At 42.9% G+C, this 27869-nt stretch overlaps 1 protein-coding gene across 2 annotated transcripts in view; it reads left to right on the forward strand.

Annotated features, from left to right (window-relative positions):
• Positions 1 to 27869, forward strand: part of FRMD3 (FERM domain containing 3) — a 308042-nt gene that overhangs the window by 231705 nt on the left and 48468 nt on the right. For both annotated transcript variants that reach the window (XM_047831399.1, XM_047831398.1), the window contains exons 11-13: positions 3795 to 3869; positions 4187 to 4255; positions 12141 to 12265. In XM_047831399.1, the coding sequence (XP_047687355.1) occupies positions 3795 to 3869; positions 4187 to 4255; positions 12141 to 12265 (269 nt within the window). The remainder of the gene's footprint in view (positions 1 to 3794; positions 3870 to 4186; positions 4256 to 12140; positions 12266 to 27869) is intronic.

Raw genomic sequence — 27869 nt, forward strand, 5'->3', positions numbered from 1 at the left:
GAATGACAGGCAGTGTGATAAAAAATTCAGACCTGCTGAATGAGAATCTCTAGGGATAGAGCCTGAGCCACGGGGTTTTGACCCCTATTCCAGATGCTGCTGGGAACACCTGGAGACCTGTCCTGTAACCCAGCCACCTTTCTTTCCCCCTGACCATCTCCCTCCATTCGGGTGAGCGTCCAGCTTCGGCTCAGGTCGTGATCTTGAGGTTCTTGAGTTCAAGCCCCACATCGGGCTCACTGCCATCAGCAAAGAGCCTGCTTCTGATTCTCTGTCCCCCTCTCTCTGCCACTCCCTCCCTCCCTCCCTCCCTCACTTGTGCTCTCTCAAAAATAAACATTTAAAAAGAAGAGATCTCAACCCAAACATGAGTGGGAGTCTGCCCGCACATTTGGGAGGGTGGGGAATTGGCAGTAAACCTCTCAGGAGAGTGTCTCTGAGCAAAGGAAATGACAACAAATTCTCATCCAGGGCAGTCAGCCGCCAGAAAGCAGCCCACACCGGTTTCACTCCTCACATCCTGAGCAGGCAGCTCTTCACTTTCTCTGTGAAATGTGTCTTCTGACCTGTTTTTCTTGAGGGTTTGTGTGGATGCGGAGTAGCTCTGAGGCCTCCCACCAAGAGGCAGCTCTGGCATGAGACAGCAGCGGCCTCCTCCTAGGGCCTGCAAGAGCAGCTGAGGCCGAACCAGTGAAAAGCAGAGCCAGCCCTCCCCCTCCCCATGAGAGGCTCCCTGGAACTGCTGGGCTTGCCACACCCCTTTGAGCTTCTGGTATCTTCCAGAAACTGGGCACAGAGCTGCGTTCCTCTTTCTTTTCTTTTTTAAAAAATGTTTATTTTTAACAGAGAGAGAGTGCACAGGCAGAGGAAGGGCAGAGGGAGAGGGGGAGACACAGAATCCAAAGCAGGCTCCAAGCTCCGAGCTGTCAGCGTAGAGCCTGAGGCGGGGCTTGAACTCATGAACCGAACTGTGAGATCATGACCTGAGCCGAAGTGGGACGCTTAACCGACTGAACCACCCAGGCGCCCCAAGGCTCTTTTTCTTTCTTAATTAATGTTTTATTTACTTTTTTTGTGAGTGAGAGAGTGTGAGAAGGGGAGAGGGGCAGAAGGAGAGAGAAAATCTTAAGCGGGCTCCACGCTCAGTGTGGAGCCTGATGGGGGACTCCATCCCATGACCCTGGCATCCTGACTTGGGCCCCAAAATCAAGAGTCAGGTGCTCAACTGACTGAGCTACCAAGGTGCCCCATTAATTAATGTTTTTTTGAAGTATAGTAGACATGATGTTTCATTAGTTTCAGGGGTTAAAAACTCCATTTAAGGTTCTTAACCTTCTTAGCCGACTGCCTTGCCCCAAGGATCCTTAGAACCTAGAACAACAATAAGAAACATTCTAAAAGCAGAAGCGTCTTTAAAAGTTTCTCGGCCCCCCTGCCTCTGAGGCTGGGGGAGCAACACCCTGTAGAGAAGATGGGGAGAAAGACATGAAGCCTTTTCTTAGGCTCCTGTAGGTAATGTGTCAGGCTCACAGCTCCTCGGGGCTGTGTGTGTGTGTGTGTGTGTGTGTGTGTGTGTGTGTGTGGCGGGGGCAGGTATGTCCAGAGCAGGAGCAGGCATGTCCTCACAGGGGGAGAAGGGTGCCGTGGGACTCTGTCCCATGTCAGCACAGTTGCTGGGGATTTGTATCCTCCTAGAGCCCAGCAGTGGCCAGCAGCCCACACTGGCTGTCCCGGGTGTGGGGAGCTCCCCGGTGTGGGTCTCATATGCTCCTCAGGGCTCCCACACGGTCTTCTCCAGGCCCTGCCTTGACATGGAATCGCCCTCCCCAGGATTTCACCCCCTCCCCTCCCATCTCTGCTCCTCATTTGTCCCCAGCACCCTTCCCTATTGGCTCAGGCTGTTGGCAGAGGTGGAAGGGAGAAAGGGCTCCTTTGTAAAAGTGTTACTATGGCTTTCCATTGTGCTGAGGAGGAAAGCCAAAATCCTTAATGACGACAGCTTAAGGTCAGGTCCTGCTAAATTAGGGGAAAAAATATATGTATGTGGGAGTGGGTTTATAATAACAGTAATAATGACAACAGGGGAAACGCACATCAAATCTTTTTAGTTCTTCAGTGCTCAGGCTCAGGGCTTTGTGCCTGCTGAGCCTTCCACCCAGAACACTGCCCACCACTTGCCTGGTTAATACCTTCCCACCCCTGGATCTCAGCTCCAACCCCTGCCCCCAGACTGGATTAATCTCTCCATCCTGTGCTCTCATTGCATCATTTCCTTCATGGCCCCACCACTGCTTGCACTTTATAGTTATTCGCTTATGTGCCTCATTTCTAGATTAATATCCATTTCCGTTCTAGACCATACAGCTGAATGCAGAGATCATGTGACTTCTCTTAGCGTGGGGTGTGTGGAGCAGGCTAGTCATTTGGTTAATAATTGCTGAACAGATGAATGAAGGCTTCAAGATGCCCGGGGGTGGGGATCACTGCCTGCATGGGGAGACTTCTAACCACAGCCCTGGCTATGTGCAGGTCTTTGCTCAGCATATTATAGATAGATAGATAGATAGATAGATAGATAGATAGATATAGATAAATAGATATAGATAGATAGTTATATCTATATCTATCTATCTATATATTCTATATATATTCAGCATATTCTATTTATGTATATCTATATATAACATATTCAATATATTCTATATATTGTTCTATATATAGAACAATTCTATACAGCACATTGTTCTGTGTGGTTTTTCTAGTAAGATTTTGTGACTCTCAGTGTTTTAAGTGGTCCTGAACTCTTGCAGACCATTCTTTCTAATTTGGGTTTAGTTGCATGAGGCTTAAAGTGATTGATGGAGAGGCAGTTTAGCTGTCATGGCAATTTAGTGCCCTGCGTGTGGCCTCCAGGCAGCCCATGTTCTCATCGTTTTCCAGAATGCTGTGGTTTTGTTCGGGTTTACATGTGTGTTTACGGTGTTCTCAGAGCTGCTGAACCAGTGCTTGGCTCGGCTTCTTGTTCCGCGTGTATCTTAGTCATCTACCAGCCTGGGTTCTTTTAAAGGGCACTGGGTCATGGTGACTTAACTGGAGAATATTCAAGCCAGTGACCATTTCCATGGTGACATAGGCCCTTGGGTCGTCTTTCAGGCAGTACACAGTAGGTGGGTTCTTTGTGACATGGCGAGTGACCTGTGTCACTGGGAAGCTGTTTTCTGTTGTAGCGTTGGTTCAGGCACAGACAAGAAAGTGCCCTGGGAACCGGGAACTTGACACCATGAGACATAATGCGTCTTCTCCATATCTTTCCACTGGAAATTGGGAAAGAATCCCCTCCTTTTTTTTTTTAATTTAAATTTTAGTTCACATACGTGCAATATTGGTTTCAGGATAGAATTCAGTGATTCATCAGTTACATACAACACCCAGTGCTCCTCCCAACAAGTGCTCTCCTTAATCCCCGTCACCCACCTAGCCCTGCCCTTTGGCTCATCAGTATTACCTGGTCCGGTCTGCAGGTCATGATCCAATAATGGATTATGAAACCATATGTGGGCCATCACTAGCATTTAGAAAGAATGAAAAGAGATAACAGAGTACAATACCCATAGTCAAAGTAACTGTCTTTTGGTGGAACTTCTCTTTCAGGTGTGTGTGCCTGTGTGCACGTGCTGAATCATCCAACAGCATGCATTTCTTATAGTCCAAAATACCCAGGTACTGCACTTTATAGCATGTCTCACTTGGATTTGCCAATATCACTACCACTTCTGTTTCACTTCTTTTCAAAGGTATGCGAAATCCAGTCAGATCAAGACTGTGTCAAGCAGCAAGATATTTTTCAAAGGAAGTAGATTTCGATATAGGTGGGTACCCATAGTTCCATATTGGTGATGGGTTGGGGAGGAAGCAACCATTTACTTTTTGAATATTTTGCTTGTAAATCAGGGTGCTTTGACTTATCCCCCTGTTTTGGTTCTCCCTTTACACTCTACTCATGTCTTACACTCATGGGGCCCCCTCAAATTCCATAGTAACTTCTCCTGTAGAGGGAAAAAAAAGCATGGATTTCTAGAGTGGATCCGACTGTTGGGAAGTTAAAAAAAACAAACAAACACACGTGCACACCCCTCCCCTTCTGCTCTGAGTGTCTGTGCACAGACATTGTGTTTGTCTTTTGCAGTGGTAAAGTTGCCAAAGAGGTGGTGGAGGCCAGCTCCAAAATCCAGAGGGAGCCTCCGGAGGTGCACAGGTGAGTGGGTGGCCCTCAGGGCTCTGAGAGGCTTCTGGGATGGACAAAAGGATTTCAAAGCTTGCTTTGCCAATTCCTCTATAACAGGAAAGGGCATAAGGGTACCAGCTGCCTGTGCCGGTGTCCTTTTGGGCACATCTTGTTCCAGGCACAATACCCTCATTATCCTGGCAGCCTCTCGGGGGCAGACTTGACAGGGCCACAGTGTGGGTACAGCTTGACGCTGTTCTGAGTTCCTTGTTCTGTGGGGAATCGTCGGTGGGCCCGGAGCGAACATGACCGGTGTGTGTGAGGCACAGCAGTGTCACCTCTTGGCTGAGTCTGCCGACCTGTCCTCTTAGAGCTGCTCTCTGTTCCTGCCTCTGTTCACCAGACACGGCCAGTCCCTATTGGCCCAACTTCTAGGCTATTTCACACGAGGAAGGCAAGGGTGCTCATCTCTCCTAGGGCTCCTTACCCCCAAAGGTCACTCACAGAAATAAGGAACTTAGTGATTAGCAGTTCAAGGGTATGCATCTTCATTAATGTGGTAATATCTCCGATTCTTAGGAATTAAAAATTCTCTTGGTCATGTTGGACTTCATACCACCATGGTACACGAACCATTGCACACGAAGCCTCAAACATACTAAATACATAAAGCTGGACATTTTCACCATGACACTCCCCATTTTGAAGGCAAGGTCATCCTAGGTTATGTTTTTCAGGAGATTCCTACATACTGGTTGGCACCTGTTCCTTCCCCCTCTTCAGACTTGGAGGAGGCTCCAAGGAGCCTGCTTGGAGGAGCATAAGGGATTATCCTCAGATTTGCCCAGTCTCCTCTATTTCCAGCATGACCCAGTGAGCTGGCTGCCTCTTGCCTTATTCCCTGGGTTGCTGGTCTCTTGGAAGTGTGGCTGAGCCAGCCTGGCACGGGCCTCCAGATAGCACTTCTCTCCCACGCAGGGGAGCAGAACTACAGTTGGCACAAGATCCCATGCAGACGTGTGTAGAGAATGATTCATTCCTGGTTTGGGTGACTCAGTGGGAAGCTGTCATGGGCATGTCAGCAGAAGTGGTCTTCCCTGCTTTGAGAAGCAGGAGAAAGCTGTCAGGCTAGGGAAGCCGGGACACCTTGGCTGGGAGCACCTCAGCACAAAACTGTGCAAGTCTTACAGCCTACCCACTAACAACACTAGTCTTTTATTTGTATTTATTTTAAAATAGTCTGTATATACCCTCTTCTACTGCAAATTATGGTTCCTCAGTGAAGCAGAAGTGAAAAAGAGGAAATGATAAAATGTATTATTTGAACTTTTCTAGATTCTTTGGGCCAGAAATGACCTTAAGCATCACCTAATTTGATGCTTCTATTTTATAGACAAGGGAACTTGAGTCTTGGAGAAGTTAAATGATTTATCTAAGGTCATAAATTTTTTTTTGTGGCATACCTAAGCCCACATTATTTTCTTTGTAGCATTTGCCCCCCCCCCCTCCCGCCTCTGCCCAGGAAACCTCTGGCATTCTCTTAGAAGCTGGGAGGCAGAACCACCCCAGGGGCTCAGCTTGGGTTTTGTTCTTGTAGCTTGAAGTATGAGTGTTTGATCTTAAAAAAAAAAAAAAAAAGAAGAAGAAATACTTGATGCCGGGGAGTTCTCTTGATAGTACAAACACAAAGAAGGAAACTGTTTTTAACAAGGTACTTTCAGAGAGACATATTCCAAATACTTAAGACTTTCCAAGAATCCCATAGTTACCATATATAGCTGGTTAATGAGATCAGAAATAACTTGAAAAAAAATTTCTCTTTTCAATTGATGTTTGCATCACTTATGGAAATCAAGGATTCCTACATTATGGCTTCTCAAGCCTTAATTTTGACAGGAATCACCTATGGATCTTGTTAAAGTCAGATTCTCATTCATGAATCTGGCATTTCCATTGAGTCCTAGGTGATGGCCATGTGGCTGGTTCATGGACCACACTTTGAATAGCCAGGATGTAGGAGTGAAGGGAGTAGAGTGACCACAGTGAGAATCTTCTCCTGTAGTGGACTGAACCACCAGGGGAGATGGAAATGAGGCATCAGTCAGTTTATAGTTTCCCTTTTCTGGAATCTTCTAAAATCCCCCAGGATGTTACTGCAAACAAGGACCTATAGGCCCTTGAGATACTGGTTCACGTGCTATTTCTTTCCCTTACACTGACCCCTTTTATGTGTATGTGAAAGTCTGTTGAGCTCACATCCTCAGGACACGTCTCTGGTCCTCAGCTTTGGCAGTGTCTCTCGAATCTCTGACAATACGGGGAGGAATTTGTTTAAAGTAATGTTACAAAGCAAGATGTGGGAGGAAAAGGCTTGTGTCTGTTTTGGTCACCTACATATCACCCAGCACCTAACACAGACAGCACTTGGCTCACAGTAGAGGTCAACGCATATTTGTTGAATGAATGTATGAACCAGGAGTGTGGGGTGACAAAGGCATGCCTGCAATTTTCTGAGACCTGAGATCTGTCCAAGGTGCTGCTCTGGGGACCTTGGCCTCCTGGGAGGCAATAGTGTGATCGGAGCCATGGAGATATACCACTCTCAGTAGCAACTTCTCATTTCTTCCTAGTAGCCATTTGCATGGTAGGAAATTGTTTCTCTTCAACAATTATTTTTGAATTATTTTGGCTTCTTTGATGTGGCTGTCAAAAGTGAGAGTATAGTAATGAATATTACTATAGTAATATTATAGTAATAATATAGTCATGAATGCCCACTCCTTTAGTTAGAATGGTGACGGTAAGCCTTCATTTGGTTGTCTTCCCTCACACCTGAGATTGTACTCTTCAAAGAATGACAAGTTCATGGACTACTCCTTTTGCTGATGTGTGTGTGTGTTTAGAGAGAGGCAGCAGAGACAGACTGAGGACACTGTCTTGGGATTTTTTTGTTTTTTTTCAAAAAAAAAAAAGAGAAAGCTAACTCTCATGATAGCTCACTGATCTTTGCTGATGGCAAGATCCCCAAGCAAAGCTCTCCTGGGCTGATTATTTGGTGAGAATCACCCATCCATGTCAGGGGCCCAGTGAGGCAGAAGGAAATGTGAGCCCCCTGGGCATAGTAGCCACCACCAGGGGACACATAGAGGCAGCATTTGGATCTGAAATGACCACCTGTCTAGGGGTCATGAACGGGATCTCATCTTGGTTGTATTGCTTACAAGCTGTGTGGTCTTGGGTAAATCTCTTAACTTCTCTGATCATCACTTTACTCATCTGTAAAATGAGATTCAGAATATTACTTTGCCCAACATCTAGGCTTTGTTATGGGCATTAAAATAAAGTGCTTTAAAAATTATAAAGTGCCATACACACATGAATTGGTGATGTTATTATTCTTGTCTCTCCTCCAAAGATGGGCAGCTAGAATTTGACAGATGTGTCCTCATTAAAGCTTTTTCAGATGGAGTTTTGGTGACAGGCCAACACCACTTCCTCCACCACAAGAACTGCTAGAAGATTCCACAAGCCTTATGTTAGTTGCTTGAGTTTATGCCATCAGTTTTTGAAGCCAATCTTAGAATATACTTACAGCTTCCAAAGAAACCTTTCTACCTCGATAGAATTCCTAGTGATCGTTTCATTGGAAAACTGTTCTGTGCTAAGTACACACATGAGTGGGCTGCAAAGGGGGTCAGGCATTTTGCAGAATCTGTTGACGGGTGGATTCTGAGAATGGGAAACATGGCACAGACCCTCAGCTGGCTTGAGGAGACTCTAGCCAGAGAAGCTGTTGCATCAGGAGATCAAGTGGGAGGGTAGGGTGGGAACTGACTGGGATATTGGCGTATGTTTTAGAAGACTGCCTGACACAGCAGAACCTCATTTAGCCAGAGAGCAGGACATTAACAGTAGTGAACAGAGTCCTCTCTGGGGCATTGTAGGATAAATCATGCAGAAGGTGCAGAAAGCGGAGCACATGCGGAGCACAGCAGAACCTCTGGACTGGGGATCAGGTCATCTGAGTCTGCATGTCTAAGTGTCTTTAGTCAAGTTCAATAAGTTCACCAGGTCTCAGTGTCCTCATCTGTGAATATGGTACTTTTCTTGCCTGTCTTACAGGTACACTGAGGAAAACAAGTATGGTAAGGTATATAAAACTGATTTGTAGGGGCGCCTGGTGGCTCAGCTGGTTGGGCGGCCAACTTTGGCTCAGGTCATGATCTCATGGTCCATGAGTTCGAGCCCTGTGTTGGGCTCTGTGCTGACAGCTCAGAGCATAAAGCCTGCTTCGGATTCTGTGTCCCCCTCTCTCTCTGCCCGTTCCCTACTTGTGCTCTGTCTCACTCTGTCTCTCAAAAAATAAATGTTAAAAAAATAAATAAAACTGTTCTGTAAACTATAAAAGGGGCCATCAAATTCTGGTATTATATTCATTATTAGTATAACTATGCTGGAAGACTCTTGCTTTATTTTCTTTTAAGTTTATTAATTAATTAATTAATTAATTTATTTATTTATTGAGAGAGAGAGAATAAGTGGAGGAGGGGCACAGAGAGAGAATCCCAAGTAGGCACCACACTGTTAGTGCAGAGCCTGATGCGGAGCTCGAACTCATGAACTGTGAGAACATGACCTGAGCTGAAGCCAGACACTTAACCGACTGGAGCCATGCAGGTGCCCCTAGGGCTCTTGCTTTAAATGAAACCAGGATCAGTTGGCACCTTCCAAAAGGTTGCAAGAAGAGAGGTATAAAAAGGTAGCCTGTAGTCTACAAGAGTTGGGAGACAAAGGGTGGGAGACATGCATTTTGATTCTAATTTTGCTTAAGCTAACCCTCTAGCTGCCCAACTGCCCAGCACCATGGTCTGGAACCCTGGATTCTTTGTGCTCTAGGGAGACCTCTAGTTGTGCCCACCTTTGGGTTTATCTGATTTTTGCACTTATCGCGGAGGCAGTGTTCCTCTCTGAATCATAGAACTGGAGAGTCTCAGGGTTGTAATCAACTGTAGCAGACAGACCCTAACCCCCCTGACCCTGGCCATAGGACTCCGCTACAGTTTGGCAGCAGAAGCCTGTGAGTATGGGCCCTGAGTCAGCATCCTCCTGAGCAGCCAGTGCCCTACAGGCTCACACCTGTGAGGTCACTCTCAGTGACTTCAACCTGTCCCAGGCAATTGCCCAGACATTACAGTGTTGGTAGGGGGCAGATGGCAGGATGCTTTACAACTTCAACTGAAGAATGTTGGGAGGGGGGCTGCTGTGGAGCTCTCTCTACTCGCTACAGGTCCTTCTTGATGATATGTGGTAATTTCGGGGGGATGGAAATGCTGCCAGTCAGCCGGCGTGGGTGGTCAGAGGTGGGCAGAGCAATTCAGAGTTTGTGCAACAATGGGGAATGGGCTTTTCTGAGGTCAGAAAGCTTCATGGTCCACACAAACATGGCAACAGGTGCCTCGCAGAGCCAGAATCAGAGTTTTGAAGGCTACAGGGCCAGAGGAAATCCCACAAAAGCTCAAAATCTGAGGACCCATCACAATAAAAGATGGAACTGCTCGTGGTAGATTTTAATGTCCCTTGTTACTCTTTCCTTCCTTCCTTCTCCCTGCAAGGAATCCCTGTCTTCACTTCTTGCCCTGTCAATCCCACCATGCTTGCTGGGATGTGCCGCAGGCATCTCTTCCCCCGGGAGGTCCTTCCTGGCTCTCCCCTCAGCCACCGCAGGGTCAGGTGCCCCTCCTTAATGTTCCTGGGGAATCCTTGGCCATCAGTCTCGTCCATGAGATACATATTTTTCCAACTGTGGCTGTAGCGCATTGATGAGTCATGAAATGAAAACAGACCAACACTTTAAAGAAAATGAAATAGAATGGGGGGAAAAAAGTGAATCAAACATAACAAGAGTTACTATTGTTGCACGAAACATTCATTTTACCTGTATGTCTCTCTGTGAGTGTGTACAGAAAAATGATATAAAAGATATTTATTTTTTTAATGTTTACTCATTTTTTAGAGAGAGAGAGAGAGAAAATGAATGGGGGAGGTGCAGAGAGAGACAGGGACAGAGGATCCGAAGCGGGCTTCACTCTGATAGCAGCAAGCCTAATGTGGGGCTCGAACTCACAAACTATGAGATCATGACCTGAGCCCAAGTCGGACACTCAACTGACTGAGCCACCAGGCACCCCTAAGTTATATTTCTTAATGTGGGTCTCAGTTAAAATGTTTGAAAATCATAGTTCTAAAGAGTGAGTTACATAAGGCAAGGACCATGGCTCACCAGAATGCGGCAGACCATCCACTACATATATATCAACTGCAGAATAAGTGATTGTAGAGTGAAATAATGAAGGACAGGACTCCATGGTTAAGCAAGTCCTCATAATTTTATTTTTCCAGCCAGTGCCAGCTGTGGAGGGCTTTTTACTCTAGATGCTGCTAGATTCTTCTCCTTTCCTGTCCTGTGCCAAATAGAAATGCCTGAGTTATAAGGCAGTCCCCTTAGCCGGGGAACACCCATGCCAATCTGAAATGGCAGCTTATGTCAAGCCAGGACTGCATTCAATTTACACCAGTTTCCAACATGAACAGCCCTTAGTAAGACGCCTCGGGAGGCCGCTGTAAGGCACACCAGGATGGTTAGATCTGTCTCTGACCTTAAGGCACTTGTCAAGGTGGGGCTGATTAGTACACCAATAATTACAGAGAGACAGAAGTGGCAAGTGCCATGAGATGTGAAAGAAGGGAGAGCAGTGTGTGTGTGTGTGTGTGTGTGTGTGTGTGTGTGTGTGAGAGAGAGAGAGAGAGAGAGAGAGAGAGAATGAGAATATGAATGAATATGTGTTGTGAGAGCCATCCAAGGGGGCATCAAGAGGTAGGAGACATTTGATATCATCTTTGAAGATGGGTGGCTTTTGGTTTGGAGAGGAAACATGAGGAGGGAAAGGTGATGCCCCACCAGAGATGTCCCATTTCCCTGTATGACAGGGCAGACAGCTGGTCTCCCTGCAGCAGGCAGTGTAGACGGGCTTCCTGCTATCAGCCAGTAGTCTTGACAAGACACTTGTACATTTTCTTTGCCATCTGCTGCCCATTGCAGTCATGACACGTGTATGCTCCTTTCAAAATGAAAAAAGAGCTTCTGTGCCTGGCTGATGAGAGGGGTGTGAATTCAAATGGGAGTATTAAACACTGATATTAAATGTTAGACATCCAGCAACAGCAAGGTTGCTTAAAGCTGTAGAACTCCTGTACCGTCTGTCTGGCAGGGTTCTGTCTTCATTTTTGTTTTTTTTGGTGGTTGTTAAATTACTTTGAGCCATGCCTTTCATTCACTTTTCTTTTTTAAAAAATTTTTAAAATTTATTCATTTTTGAGAATGACAGCACAAGTGAGGGAGATGGAGAGGGAGAGAGAGAGAGCGAGAGAGAGAGAGAGAGAGAGAGAGAGAGAGAGAGAATCCCAAGCAAGCTTCACACTGTCAGTGCAGAGTCCAATGTGGGGCTTGAACCCACGAAACTGTGAGATCATGACCTGAGCTGAAACCAAGAGTCAGATGCTGAACCAACTGAGCCACCCAGAAGTCCCCACCTTCATTTACTTTTCTGCATATCTAGTTCAGTGACACCTGCCTCCCATGTCTTTATCAATGCCCATGCTGTCACCTTGCATGCCCAAATCTGGTAACATATGGGGAAGTACATTTTCAGTCACTGTGTTGCATTAGAACACAAGGACATTTTGCCAGGACCTTAAGGTTAAAAAGGTTGGTGCATCCTAAGTGTTATGTTGCCTTTACCACTGGCCTAATCCATTGTGTGAGTCCAGAGACAGTTCCCAACCTTGGTAGCTGACTGAGATGGAGGGTCTGATGTTTGCAACAGAAACCAACACCCTGGCCTGTGTCTGTTTTCAGAGCCAACATTACTCAGAGCCGAAGTTCCCACTCTTTGAACAAACAGCTCATCATTAACATGGAGCCCCTGCAGCCCCTGCTGCCTTCCCCCAGTGAGCAGGAAGAGGAGCTTCCATTGGGCGAGGGTAAGTACCCTTCCTTCCGGAAGCTGGCATTGCAGCCTTATCCTGAAGGGATGAGAAGGCACCCATCCTGGATACCTGGGCAATGGTTGGGGTAGGGGATGGAGTGAGTCATGAATTGTTTCTAGTAAATAAACTGTTTGCAGCTGGAAGTCTGCATTATATTGAGAGTCTTATTAGTTTCTCCCAGAGAACGTTCACAGATACAAAGTATTCCTAAAAATTATGTGTTAAAGCAGTAATGGTGTTAGACCCCCACTCTCCAGCATGGTAGCCAGTAGCAATGTGTGGCTGTTTGAAACCTGTTTAAATTTGTTAAAATTAAAAATTAAAAATTCAGTTCTAGGCACATTAGCTGCATTTCCAATGAGTAGTATAGCCGCATGTGGCTAATGGCTACCATCTTGGAAAGGTCAGACCAATAACATTTCTATCACTGTACAAAGTTTTCCTGGATGGTAAGTTTTTATTATAATCATAATCAAATTAATGGTTGTAAAGAATTCTCCATAAGTATCTCTATATTGGTCATTCTGTTCTGCCTCAATATTTCTTCATACTTATATTCCCTTTTCTGTAGGCCTTTCTCTGATAGTTTTGATACAAGCTAAAATACGTATGGTCCACTTCAACTCAAAAGCTGTATTTTTAAGGACTATAATATGTGTGTGTCTAGGCTTTTTATTTTTTTCTCTTTTTTTTTATTTTTTGGTGTTAAGGACTTTACTTACTTCAGAGAAGAATCTCCCCACACTGCTTGCTGTAGACGCCTGGTGAGGCAAATCTTACATGCTAATTTCAGTGTATTTTCAAATACACACAAAATAAAGTTACTGGAAGCCTGAACACAAACATAACATGCTTTTCCCTAACATTAAGTGGCTTGGGTTTCATCATTTAAAATTAGGATACTGAGCAGCTTCAAGAGGGCAGGTCTCTCTGTCCCCAAAAGATCACCTTTACCTGCAGCTTCATTTCAAGGATTCTGTCCATAGGGGAAAACTCTTCTGCCTGTAATAAGAGTGTGGCTTGGGATGCAAATACTCTTGGGAGAGGTAGCATTGGCTACTTGACACTGAAGTGTAAATAATTTTAGTAAATCTTTTACCTGTAAGCAAGTTTAATGGTGAGAAGGAGAACCAGATAACTGGATGGCCCCAGATTCCACGTGGAAGGAAAGCACACAAAATAGGAAGGATGGGGCCTTAGGGGACCCAGCTGAGCCACAAGATGATGATAAGGAGAATGTCTTTGTTATAATAATGGCCTGTACTCTGTCTTAACTAACTCTGGAAGTTCCATGCTAAATGAGTTGTCTTAGCCCAAGGATCTCTCAGTCCATGGTGCTTGTCTACATTTTCCAGCACCCTCTCTGTTTTCGTATGGTTTTCAAGTGAAATAAAAGCAGCTTTCACTTCTGATCACCAGTGATGTTCTTCTGGGCTTCCTCTTGTAGAGAAGGAAAAATTCTTCCCCTTCAAGGTCTTTCAGCTGGGCTAAGATTTAATTTATGTAAGACAAATTAATGGGAGAAAAAAACCCTGAAGTTTTATTACATATGCACAGAGGCCCCAAAATGAAGTTGAGACCTAAATAAGTGATCAGGAGAGGCACTTTGTATATGTTTTATTTATTAATTTTTAAATGTTTATTTTTGAGAGGGAGGGAGGGAGAGAGAGAGAGAGAGAGAGAGAGAGAGAGAGAGAGAAGAAGCCAGCGGGGGAGGAGCAGAGAGAGAGAGAGAGAGGGTCCAGAGCAGACTCTTTGCTGACAGCAGAGAGCCCAAGGTGGGGCTTGAACTCACCAACCATAAGATCATGACCTGAGCTCAAGTCGGACGCTTAACTGACTGAGTCACCCAGGCGCCCCTGTATATACATTTTAGACAAAGAGATAATAAATCTGTGAGGTATTGATAGGATAAAGAAAACAGGTGTTTGGGAGCTTTAATTAGCAGGGAATTCTAAGCAGAATTTAGGCTGAGGTTGTAGTAGTTTGGAAAAAAATAACAGGGTTTGTTTCTATAGCTTTCTTGGCTCCAAAGTCCCTGTCTCTGGTGATAAGGATGTTGTTTTATTTTCCAATTCAGGGAAGGTATTTTTCATATGGGAGATGTGTTTCCTGCTTTCTGGGGGACAGAGGAGGGTCTGAGTGTCCTTGAACTGTTTTTTTTCCCCAAGTAATTTCAATTCAAAGTAATTAATATGCACCGTAGTACATTTGGGCGGCTTGCCCTGGACCCCTACACTCTCACATACCTGGAAATCGCTTTTGCTGGAGGTCATGATTATTCCAAAGTTGAATGGGGAAGAGGAAGGGAAAAGGAACAATCCAAGCCTGGAGTTTTGACTGCCTTGTCTACAAAGATGGAAACCTAGATGGGAATAAAGGTTCCATCAGGAATATGGAAGTCAGGCCGCTGTGGCCCCAGGAGTCTCTCCAAGGATATAATAAGGAGCTGGGAAAGCTTTCCCCTGGATCCTTTGCCCCCATTCAATTAAAAACCTCCATTTTGCTCCATTTTCCATAAGAAGGTTCCACTGCTAAATCCTAACCTTGTCTTTAATGTGAACACTGTGGACAAGAGACACATACATTACAATTAACTGCAATAAAAATACAAATGTACATGATGTGAGATAAGAATCCATAAGCTACTTTTTCAATTTTTTCCAGTTATTTTAAAGAAGAATCTTAAATTCTTTCACCAGCTATAAAGTCAAACTGATAGGTTGCTCTCTTTAAAAGTCCAAAATGACTCTATAAATGTCTAATAAAATTTTTTTTATTAGACAGTCTCCTTATGAGACATCTGGATTTTGAAGCTCAGGCAAACCCTATCAATCTCCAGGATATAGAATGAACTTAAAAGGAAGAGAAGTAAAAATGACAGTATTGTTAAATGTCCAGTAGATGGAATGACCTTCTCAATCTAGAGAAAGAAAGCAAAATCATTTTAGGTACCATGAAATTCAAAGTTATGATTCCTCACAGTGAACCTAGTTCTGTGTTCTTGATACCATTATTTATCAGTTACTATTTTAGAGTCTGATTCTGCTCCGGGTATCTTGTCTTTGAGTATCAGGCAATGGGATTTAGACAATCTATAGGGATAAATACTTATTTAACAGATTTGTATTTCTCTGGTATATAAAGAGAAGAGATGCAGAGAACACAGCTTTTAACAAAGATGTTTCCACCTTTGTGAATGGACTTTCTTGGCATATACAGTGTGATTAATTTAGTTTCATCTTTGTATTTTGATAATTCAGCGCTTTTTATGCCTGAGCATCAGCCAAATTGAAAGAAGCTAGGAATTCATTCATTCCTTAACGGAGCATCTATGATAAATACAACAGATACAACTGGTAGACCACACGTAGCATGTGCAGGTTACTGTAGCCTATAAAGATGAAGACACTGTCTTCCTGAAGGCTCACAGCCTGTTGGGGAATCTGAAGCAGAATCACAGAGGTGACGAGTAGGTTCTGCCTCTGCAGATTGAAAGTGCACTCACTTTTCTACATGCCTCATGAGAGATCAGTGCCTCATACTACCTGGAGAGTGTCTTGTTCCCTTCTAGTCCATTTAGAGTGTCTGACATAAAATTGGTAGGCCAAGGAATGGGGTGGGTGAGACTGAAAGGCAGAGGGAATTGTGAGTGATCTGGTCTGGCTGCATTGATTGCTTTGGGGAAGAAAGATCAGGGGATAAAGTGAAAGGCAGGTTAGAAAGTTAAGAAAGGATCAGATCATGATGGGTCTCTATGACTTGCCTGGAGAGCTTCGATTTAATCTGAGGGCACTTGGGAGGCCCTGGAGGATTTCAGGTATGGGAATGACCTGATTGGAATTGTGTTTTATATCATTTGTGGTGTAGAGAGGACAGATTAGAGGCAGGTATGGCCGAAGCAGAGTTTTTCAAACATCAGCACCATTGACCTTTTAATCTGGGTAATTTTTTGTTGGGCACTGTCCTGAACATTGTAGGATGGTTAGCAGCATCCTTTGCTTTTACCCAGTAGATGCCTGTTGTATCCCACCTATCTCAACAACCAAAAATGTTTCCAGGTTTTGTCAGATTTCCATGGGGAACACATTTGCTCCCTGGTTGAGAATCTCAGGATTGGAGGCACAGAGACCACACAGGAACCATAGCAAAAGCCCAGAAAATAGATAAACAAGGGCTGAACTGAGGCAGAGAGAGTGGGACTAGGGAGGAAGCAGTGCATCCACGCTAGTCAAGTGGTAGAGTTGTCAACACGGGGTCACTGCTTACATGGCAGGTGAGCAGCCCACGGACTCCTGTCCAGGTTCTGCCCTTGTTTTTGAGACTCGGAGTGAACAGTTCAGTCTCTTCAATGATGAGACCGTAGAGGCATAGGAAGGCTTAAGTGACGTGTCAGTATCACACTGGGAGTCCATGGCAAAAATGATTCCATTTGGATATTGGAGGCATTGAGAGAGTTACATACTGTGCATTGCTTTGCTGAGCTTCAAACATGGTGTGGAGAGTGGACCTCACTATTCCCCGACTCCGTAGAGTGGTTCAGATTCTGATTTGGGGGAGTTTCAAATCACACATTTTGGAACTGGATCCATGAACAGGTCAAGGCTGGCAGCCTGAGTTCTGTTACAGGAGTTGTCTGGTTAGGAATTTTTTAAAAACTGGGTTGGGAGAAGAAAGAAGTTCTTAACCCTGACCCTTGGAGGCACCATGTCTGTGAGGTCCTGGGAAGGTCCTGGCACCTTTTCTCACATGGGTGCCATGGTGGTGGCATCTGTGCTGCTATCATGACTCTCTGGGGTTATAACCACTCATTTGTCTGACAAGCTCTTTTTATTCTTCCTAGAATTTCATGTTTCTCAAAGACAGCTGTGGAAAGCATTATTGCCCAGATTAGCCTGGTGGCACTTTGGGAAAACGTGTGACCCCAGTCATTCCTATGACAGCTGGAGGATTAGCTCTGAAGTTGGCTGTATCTGGGTAGAGACAAAACAAAACCAGTTCCTAGGCACCACTAGGCAACAGGAAAGTTTTCACTGTTAGCCCAAAGTTGCTCAGATACAGGATCCAAGTAGATGAGTGCTATATGGAAAACTTTCTATGGGAAAGGCAAACCATTTGAAAAGTGCCATGTAGAGCTTCTGAAAATTTCAGGAGAAGAAAAAATTGTTAAGTAGGAATTGTTCTGGGTAAAAATGACATTTTAAGGAGTCATTAATATGAATAAAATCACGCTCAATATGGAGTAGGGTCTCCATAGTGTGGACAGCAAAATGCTTGTGTGTTTTATTTGTGGAGTGTACTTTTTGTTATAGAAATGCTGGATTATGGTAGAGAAGGTGAATAACAATCTTGCAGGACTTGGTAGCTGGCAATTACTGACACCCAGTGAAAACCATTCTTACCTATGAGAGCAGTGGTGCAGGCTGGCATAAATGAACAGGCAGGGAACCATGCTTTCTTCCCCTTGGTAGAAAGAACTAAATAAGAGTTGAAAGTGTTTGATACCCTCCCGCTGGCAAAACAAAAGCACAGTGGCGACACTGGAATTTCTATAAAGGAGTGTCTTCAGGATGGCAAGGTGGTTGGATTGAGGGTGGCTTGAAGCTGCATTTGCATATGGTTGAGAATAGATCTATACCAAAGCATAGATAGAAATTGAGAGTGGTAATGCTAGCTCTTCCATGCCACCATTCATCTGTTTGTGTGTGTGTGTGTCCCTGTAAATGTCTGTGTGTGTTTGTGCATGTGTGTTCGAGTGCATGCATGTGTCATGGATGTGGCTCTGTGTGTGGAGGGGTGAGGGTACATTTAAACGGTTGTTTACAGTGTTCAGCCCCAACTGCTTACGATGATGTCATTGAAACTCTAGGAAGTCTGTGAATCTGTGAAGGCATTCCGAGCATTTAAAAGGCATATTGTCCTTATCATCAAGCATGCTGTACTCTTGACCCCACTCCCTTCAGCCCAGCACAGAGCAGGTGCCCTTTGGGACCTACTGCATTTTCCCATCTTAGGGTTTTTCTTTCTCTTATTTTTATTTGAATATAGCTGACACACAATGTTACATTAGTTTCAGGTGTACAGCATAGTGACTCGACAAGTCTATGCATATGCTGTGCTCACCACAGATGTTGCTACCATCTGTCACTGTGCAATGCTATTACATTACCATGACCTTATGCTGTGCCTTTTATTCCCTGACTTATTCCTTTCATAACTGGAAGCCTGTATCTCCCACGCCCCCTCATCTATTTTGCCCATACCTCCCCCAACCCTCTGGCAACCATCAGTTCTCTGTATTTATAGGTCTGATTCTGCTTTTTGTTGTTTGTTTATTTATTTATTTATTTATTTATTTATTTATTTATGGATTCCACATAGGGGAGAAGTCCTATGGTATTTGTTCCTCTCAGTCTGATTTATTTAACTTAGCATAATACCCTCTAGGTCCATCCGTGTTGTTGCAAATGGCACAATCTCATCCTTTTTATGGTTGCATAGTATTCCATCACACCCACACACCCCCCCACACCCATACGCGCGCACACACACACACACACACACGCCCCACATCTTCCTTATCCATTTATCAGTGGACACTTAGCTTGTTTCCATATTAAAAATAATATTTTTATTATTATTAGATATTTAAAATAATGCTTCAATAAACATAGGGATATAGGGGCACCTGGGTGGCTCAGTTGGTTAAGTGTCTGACTTCGGCTCAAGTCATGATCTCATGGTTCATGGGTTCGAGCGCTGCGTCGGGCTCTCTGCTGTCAGCACAGAGCCTGCTTTGGGTCCTCTGTCTCCCTCTCTTTCTGCCCCTCCCCCATTTGTGTGTGCACTCTCTCTCTCTCTCTCTCTCTCTCTCTCTCTGTCAAAAATAAATAGTTAAAAAAATAAATATAGGGGTGCATGTATTTTCTCAAATTAGCATTTTTGTTTCTCCTTGGTAAATACCCAGTAGTGGAGTTACTGAATCATATAATATATCTACTTTTAATTTTTTGAGGAACTTCCATACTGTTTTCCATAGTGGCTGCACCAGTTTACATTCCCACCAACAGTTTACAAGAGTTCCTTTTTCTTCACATCCTCACCAATGTTTGTTATTTCTTGTTTTTTTGAATTTAGCTACTCTGACAGGTGTAAAGTGATATCTCACTGTGGTTTTGATTTACACTTTCTTGATGATTAGTGATGTTGAGTTCTTTTCATGTACCTGTTGGCTATCTGGATGTTTTCTTTGGAAAAATGTCTATTCAGGTCCTCTGTCCATTTTTTAATTGGATTGTTTTTGGGGGGAGGGTGTTGAGTTGTTTAAGTTTTTTATACATTTTGGATACCAACCTTTCATCACATATATCATTTGTAAATATCTTCTACCCTTCGGTAGATTGCCTTCTCCTTTTGTTGATTGTTTCCTTCACTGTGCAGAAGCTTTTTATTTTGATGTAGTTCCAATAGTTTATTTTTACTTTTGTCTGTGTGTCCCTGCTTGTGTGTGTTTATTTTGCTTTTGCTTGCCTTAGAAGACATATCTAGAAAAATGTTGTTATTGCTGATGTCAGGGAAATTACTGCCTGTGCTCTCTTCAAGGATTTTTATGGTTTCAGGTCTCACATTTAGGTCTTTAATCCATTTTGAGTTTATTTTTGTGTATGGTAAAAGAATGTGGTCCATTTTCATTCCTTAACATGTAGCTGACCACTTTTCCCAATACCATTTGTTGAAGAGACTCTTTTTCTAATTGTATATTCTTGTCTCCTTTGCCATAGATTAGTTGACCATAATCATGAGTTTATTTCTGGGGTCTCTATTCTATTCTATTGAACTATGTGACTGTTTTTATGCCAGTACCATGCTGTTTTGATTACTGCAACTTTGTAGTACATCTTAAAACCCGGGATTGTGATAACTCCAGCTTTGTTCTTCTTTCTCAAGGTTGCTTCAGAAATCCTTATTATTATTTAGTATTATTTGTCCTAGTTCTATAAAAAATGCTGTTGATATTTTGATAAGGATTGCATTGAATCTGTAGATTGCTTTCGGTAGAATGGGACATTTGAACAATTTTAATTCTTCTAAGTCATGAGCATGGAATATCTTTCCATTTTCTTGTGTCATCTTCAGTTTCTTTCATTAGTGTTTTATAGTTTTTAGGGTATAGATTTATCACCTCTTTGGTTAAATTGATTTTTACGTATGTTTTTCCTTTTTGGTGTAGTGGTAACTATGATCGTTTTCTTAATTTCTCTTCTACTTTGCTATTAGTACCCAATTAGTACTGATTAATACCCAGTTTCTTCATATTAATTTTGTATTCTGCAACTTTACTGAATTCATTTATTACTTTTAGTAGTTTTTGGTGGAGTCTTTATGCTTTTCTGTTCATAGTATGTCATCTGCAAATAGTAACAGTATAACTTCTTCTTTACCGATATAGATGCATTTTATTTCTTGTCTGATTGCTGTGGCTAGGACTTCCAGTACTTTGTTGAGTAAAAGTGGCAAGAGTGAACATCCTTTTCTTGTTGGTGACCTTAGAGGAATAGTTCTCAGTTTTCCCCATTGAGTATGATGTTAGTTGTGGGTTTGTAATTTATAGCCTTTATTATGTTGAGGTATATTCCCTCTAAACCCACTTTGTCGAAAGTATTTTTTATCATGAATGGATGTTGAATTTTGTCAAATGCTTTTTCTGGCATCTATTGAGATGATCATATGATTTTGATCCTTCATTTTCTTAATGTAGGATATCATATTGATTGATTTGGAGTCATTGAACCATCCTTGCATCCCCAGAATAAATCCCATTTGATCATGTTGAATGACCCTTTTAAGTGTTGTTAAATGTGGTTTGCTAATATTACGTCGAAGATTTTTATATCTGTGTTCATCAGGGATATCAGCCTATAATTTTTTTTGTGTGTGTTATCTTTGTTTGGTTTTTGTATCAGGCTAATACTGGCCTTACAGAGTATATCTGGAAGCTTCCCTTTCTCTTCTATTTTTTGAATAATTTCAGGAGAATAGGTATAAACTCTTCCTTCATTGTTTTACAGAATTCACCTGTGAATCCATCTGGTCCTGGACTTCTATTTTTTGGTAGTTTTTTGATTACCAATTAAATACCATTATTAGTAATCAGTCTGTTCAGATCTTCTGTTCCTTTCTGATTCAGTTTTGGACGTCTGTATGTTCCTAGGAATTTATCCATATCTTTTAGGTTGTCCAATTTGTTGGCATATAATTTTTTTGTAGTATTCTGTTATAATCCTTCATATTTCTGTGGTGTCAGTTGTTACTTCTCTTTTGTTTCTAATTTTATTTATTTGGGTCCTTTCTCTTTTTTCCTTGATAAGTCTGGATAAAGATTTATCAACTTTGTGTATCTTTTCAAAGAACCAGCCCTTGGTTTCGTTGACCTTTTCTATTGTTTTTTAGTCTCTATTTCATTTGCTTATTCTCTATCTTTATTATATCCTTCCTGCTACTCACCTTGGGCTTGTTTGTTCTTTTTCTAGTTCCTTTAGGTGTAAAGTTAGATTGTTTGAGATTTTTGTTTCTTGAGGTAGGCCTGTCATTACTGCATATTTCCCTCCTAAAACTGCTTTCACTGCATTTCCAAAATTTGGACTGTTGTGTTGTTTTTTAAAAATTTTTTTTGACGTTTATTTATTTTTGAGACAGAGAGACAGAGCATGAACAGGGGAGGGGCAGAGAGAGAGGGAGACACAGAATCTGAAACAGGATCCAGGCTCTGAGCTGTCAGCACAGAGCCTGACACGGGGCTCGAACTCACGGACCGTGAGATCGTGACCTGAGCCGAAGTCGGACGCTTAACCGACCGAGCCACCCAGGTGCCCCTGGACTGTTGTGTTTTCATTTTCATTTATCTCCAAGCACTTTGTGATTTCTTCTTTGATTGCTTTGTTGACCTACTGGTGGTTTAGTGTCATGTTGTTTAGCCTCCACATGTTTGTGCTTTTTCCAGTTTTCTTTCTTCTGATTGATTTCTAGTTTCATTATGGTCAGAAAAGATGTGTGGTATTATTTCAATATTCTTAAATTTATTGAGACTTGTTTTGTGGCCTACATGTGATCTCTTTTGGAGAATGTTCCATGTGCACATGGAAAGAATGTGTTTTCTTTTGTTTTTGGATGGAATGTTCTGTATATATGTTATGTCCATTTGGTCTAATGTGTCATTTAAAGACACTTAATGATTTTCTGCCTGGATAATCTATCCATTGATGTAAGTGGAGTATTAAAAGTCCCTTAATATTATTATGTTATCATAAATTTCGCTCTTTAAGTCTGTTAATATTTGTTTTATATATTTGGGTGCTCCAGTATTATGTGAATAGGTATTTACAATTGTTATATTCTCTTGTTGGATTGATCCCTTTATCATTATGTAATGTCCTTGTCTCTTATACGGTCTTTGTTTTAAAGGCTATTTTGTCTGATCTAAGTAAGTATTGCTACCTCAGCTTTGTTTCATTTTCATTTGCATGGTAAATGTTTTTCCATCCCTTCACTTTTCAGTGTGAATGTGTCATCAGATATGAGGTGAGCCTCTTATAGGCACATACAGATGGGTCTTGTTTTATCCATTCCACCCCACATGCTAATCTTTCAACATCATACCAGGCAAAGCCACTCTTACACTACACAGTTGAACCAGTCACATCACCGGTGAAGCCTCTAACATCCCAAGGCTGCTATGGGTATGCTGCTTATGAATTCCTTCTTCCATTCTCCACTGGGTCTGGTCCCCTCCCTGCTGATCTGATATGAAAATTCTCCTCCTTCTTTTCTCCCTCTGTGGGGTTTCATGGCTCTGGCTCAGACAGATTTAATCTCTTCTCATAGCTTCAGTGTCTTTCTTCCCTGCCATTTCCCCCTTGTGTTAAGTAATTTCTTCCCCTGGCTTAGCATATATCAGGATATGCACTAGGAGTGACACACTGGTCTTTTTTGAAATTTCTTTTATACTGTATTCCAGCAAACAGTAGGAGCTGTTCATAAATCCTGTGGAACCACCTTTCCCCCTGTGGTCGCTGCTACTTGGTGACGGCAGATCAATTAGCACCAGCTCTAATTGCACTTGTCGCTGCCACAGGGTTTGTTTTTATTTTTTATTATAAAACTGATTATGATCTAGAAAATTTACAAAGTTCTAAAACAGATAAAAATCACCTCCCAGATTGTCCCACTTCCTAGAGACAATCAATGTTAATGTGTTAGCAGTTTCCTTCCCAGTGCATTTTAATGCCATCGCAATCATCTCATGCGCATAGTTTTTGAAATTCCTGCTTTGTTTGCTTAATGTCGAAACCATCAGTGCAAGAAGATATATCATAAATGAATTGGGAACATATTTAGCACAAATGCAGACACATGGACTAATATCCTGAATAACAAGGTACTCCTGAAAGGGCTATTTCAAGCATCATTCCAGCACTATGCAACTTTGGGCTCTCTTGAACTTTTTCATTCAGTGGCACCTACAGTTTCCCACTGCTGATAGGCATATGGCAGCCACACCTGCTTCTGTAGGAGCTAGTCGCCTTCCCAAAGCAGAGGACAGCTTCTGGATGTATTTATAACTGCGGTAGTGGATTAGCAAAGTCAAAATTCAGAATCTGTTATCACATCTATTGAGTTCTGGAAGAAAGAACCACAGCTTGTGTCAGCCACTCCACTAGGGTAGAGATGCCAAGAACAACTCAGGGGACGAGATAAAGGCCTTGAGCAAGCTCTGCAAATTCACATTTGTGAGCTCTTAAAAGCTTTTCACCTTCCCTTTGTGTGCCTTTCTCTGGGGTTTGTTTCATCTTGGGAACTTTAGTTTCTGGTATCTACTGACTACTCAAGCACTCCTAAGAGTTTTGCTCACTTGAAGGAGATCTTTGAAATTTTAAGCATTTACCCTGCTGTAAGGAAGCTAAATGCTTTGTTTCTGATGTGATTTAAGTATGTTTTATCTTGCAAGGATTTTATATTTTGCATCACAAGATGCCAACAGTGTGCATCATCTCAGGTCTATAGTTGGCTAATTCCCATAAACTTTATTTTACAAAATACCATATTCCTCAGTGTAAATATAGCAGCAATTCAGGTAGCTGCTCTGTTTCTGCATTGATGCCTTAGACAAATGGGGAAATACGAACTCTGGTCTTGCCACCTCCACCAGGCAGGTAGGTGACCATCGACAAGATGCTCCACTTTTTGGAGCCTCATTTTTGTGGTCTATAAGGTAAGAAGAGTGGCCTTGAATACCACTCAAATACTTTCTAGCTCTAAACTCAATTCTTTTGCTTAATATCAAGGCCAAATTCTAAGATATGGCTTGAGGTCTTTTACAGTGTGAATGGGAACTTGGGGACAGGAATGTTTTTCACAGCTTTTGGAGGTAGACGATGGTCTATCACAGACATCAGCAAACTATGGCCTATGGCTGGCCTACCGCTTATTTTTTTTTTCTTGGCCCAGGAGCAAATGGTTACATTTCAGATGACCATATAAATACCTACATAATAGCCTTGATTTTACCTTTTGGCCTGCAAAGCCTCAAATTTACTATCTGGGCCCTCAGAGGAAGTTTGGCAATCCCTGATCTAGCACTCCCCCCATCCCCTTGGTGTCCTACAAATGAGAAAGCCCAGAGAGGGGAGATAGTTTGCCCAAAGTCGCTAGCTGGGTAAGGTCCTGGTTATCAAATTCCTGGGCCAAGGATCTTAGATGGCATCGAACACATCTAAGATGGCTTGGCTTTTTTTTTTTTTTTTTTTTTTTTTTTTTTGCTAAAACGGAATCAGTAACCAAAGGACTGCATTTCTTTTTAAATTCTATCAAATGAATTATCAAAACAGATGACTTCTGTAAGTATAAGGAACCTGTGATTCAGTGAGAAGAGCGGCTGTACAGCTGGGGGGTTTGAGCCTTTGGCTTTCAGTCACAGTATGCCAGGCCCCAGTAACTGCTCAGAAATCTCCAGCACACTGGAGAGTGTCACCCTACCGGGAAAGGCATGGTCAGAGTGTGTGTCACACCCAGCAGAATTCTTAGTAGAACCTGGTTGCAGGGGAAACCCCAGACTTTGAGCAGGAAGCTTGTTGCCTTCTGGGAATCACATTCTGATTTTAAAGTCGAATTTGTTAAATAAGGAATGGCTCACTTCGGGCCAAGTTCTAATTACTCATTTGCTCATTACTGTGTTAAGGACCTTTGTTTCATTAGTGAAAGCCACTCAGTACAGAATTTCCCAAATCCCAGCTCCTGCTCCAGTGGGCACTTTGCTGCTGTACTTAAGTAGTAATAATTAATTGCTTTAAAGGACTCAGCTGGGGTGGGAAAAAAATATGTCAGTCAAGTGTCCCATGAAGTAATCCGGTCACGGCCCCTGAGGGTTGGGATATGAGCCAGGGGAGAGTTTAAGTGTGAGTAGTTGTGACAGCCAGAGTGTGGTCTGTGATGGAGAGAAATGCGGCTTGGCATTTACACAAGTAAATACTCCCATCATGTCCCTAAGAAACCGCAGGAGGGGAAAAGTGAAAATATTACTAAACCATTGTCATTAGGAAGCAGAGGCTGTAATTGTCTAAATTTTAGATGCATTCCAGAGTCAGCATGGGGTTCTGTTTTGTAGTGTTGTTGTTAGTGGGTTGGCAGTGTTAAATAAATGTTCTTTGTGATACCCAGGCTTAGGTTGAGGCAGGATCTCACAGAATCTCCCTCCTCCCTGCTCTTCTGTTAAGACTCAGAATTTTGTAGAAAAAAAGTGTTAGGCTGGATCCATTCCTGTAGGTAGACCTGTAATGGTAAGTCTGTGGCAATATTAGGGGCAGTACGGGCAGGGTTCAGAAAAGAGGCTCTGATTGTTTTATTTTTAAACAATTTTTAGGGGCGCCTGGATGGCTCAGTCAGTTAAGTGTCTGACTTCAGTTCAGGTCATGATCTCGTGGTTCGTGAGTTTGAGCCCCATGTCGGGCTCTGTGCTGACAGCTTGGAGCCTGGATTCTGTGTCTCTGTCTCTCTCTTCCCCTCCCCCACCTCATGCTCTGTCTCTCTTAAAAATAAACGTTAAAAAATTTAAAAAATAACTTTTAAAGTTTTGACTGTATTAACATTTTTAGTGTCTGCAGGAAGGGTATATGTTACCACAGTTAAAGAGAGAAAGATAGCCCTGTAAGGGAATTATAATATGTTCAGTGAGTAGTAAGAGTAACATGGCCTAAATTGATTTTATAATTTCAGAAGTTTCCGGATTTTACCAAGCAGTAATAAATGTGAAACAAAAGCAAAGGAAAAGGAGGCTGTGGTCAGTGGGCGCAGGCTGGATGTTGGGGTGTCCATTAGGATGCATGTCCAATGCCATCTACAGTGGGGTGCAGCCTCTTGCTTGGTTTGGCTAATGGTGAATTGAGGTCCTAGAGACATGGCTTCCAGAGCGGGGTGCATGGGCAGTGGGTGTGTACAATGGCCCGCTGGGGCGGAGAAAGAAACTATTCAGACTTCTGTTGGTATTTCACTTTTATCACCTTCTTATAAAGTTTCTATTTGTGTGACTTTTATAAGGGACATAATATATGAAGACAGCTATATATGTATCTAATTTATAAATAAATATGCATTTATTCATAAGTAGGCACATATTTCCTCCCCCCCCCCCCACCCCCACCCAATAGGTCCAGATACAACTGCTGTAGATCTTCCAGATGAGTCTACAAAGAAGAAAAGGCAGGGCATGATTTTGAAACTCTGAAAGCCCAGTTCATGCCAAAACCCCAGATTCCTAAAATAGATGTGAGATCTATGTGCTCTAGTTACGGTGGTGACACGCCTTTTTACATGCTTTTGGTCTTTCACGCTGGCAAACCGGGGTGAGTCACCCAAGCACTGGCTAGACCTTTGCCAAGCTGCATGGCAGGTGCTGCGTCACTCCCACTGACATGTTCGGTGGCAGCCCCGTGGCCTGACTTACGTGGGTGCCAGACTTCCCTTTCTGAGTGAGCACAGGACACGGCCTTAGTGAGGGTTCTCTGGTGGTGGGGAGGGTATTGGATAAAGAGAGAGAGGGCCGGAGTTCGTTCCTTCCTTCTTTCCTTCATTCATTGGATAAACATTTACTTTTTATCTGGTACATACTAGCCACTGACATCACTTGGATCTTATTTCCTCTTTTATAAAACAGGATGGGATTATGTCTACGTTTCTTCCCCACTCTGGCTGTTGTTTCATAATCGTCCCCCCAGATTGCTGCCATTCTTAAAAATGTGCTTTCAGGGGCGCTGGGTGGCTCAGTTGGTTAAGCATCTAACTCCTGACTTTGGCTCAGGTCATGATCTCAACGGTTGTGAAATCGAGCCCCACGTTGGGCTCTGCACTGAGTACGGAACCTGCTTGGGATTCTCTCTCTCTCCCTCTGTCTCTGCCCTCCCCCTACTCTCTCTCTCTCTCTCAAAATAAGTATACACATCGTTTTAAATGTGGCTAACAAAACAGTAAGCATGGGGCACAATGATCTATAAAAGCAGGGTTACATTTTTTCCTTTCTTTCTGTGAGTTGCAAATTTCCAGTATAAAA

Source organism: Prionailurus viverrinus, chromosome D4 (assembly GCF_022837055.1).
Source record: "Prionailurus viverrinus isolate Anna chromosome D4, UM_Priviv_1.0, whole genome shotgun sequence".
In the NCBI taxonomy this organism is placed as follows: Eukaryota; Metazoa; Chordata; class Mammalia; order Carnivora; family Felidae; genus Prionailurus; species Prionailurus viverrinus.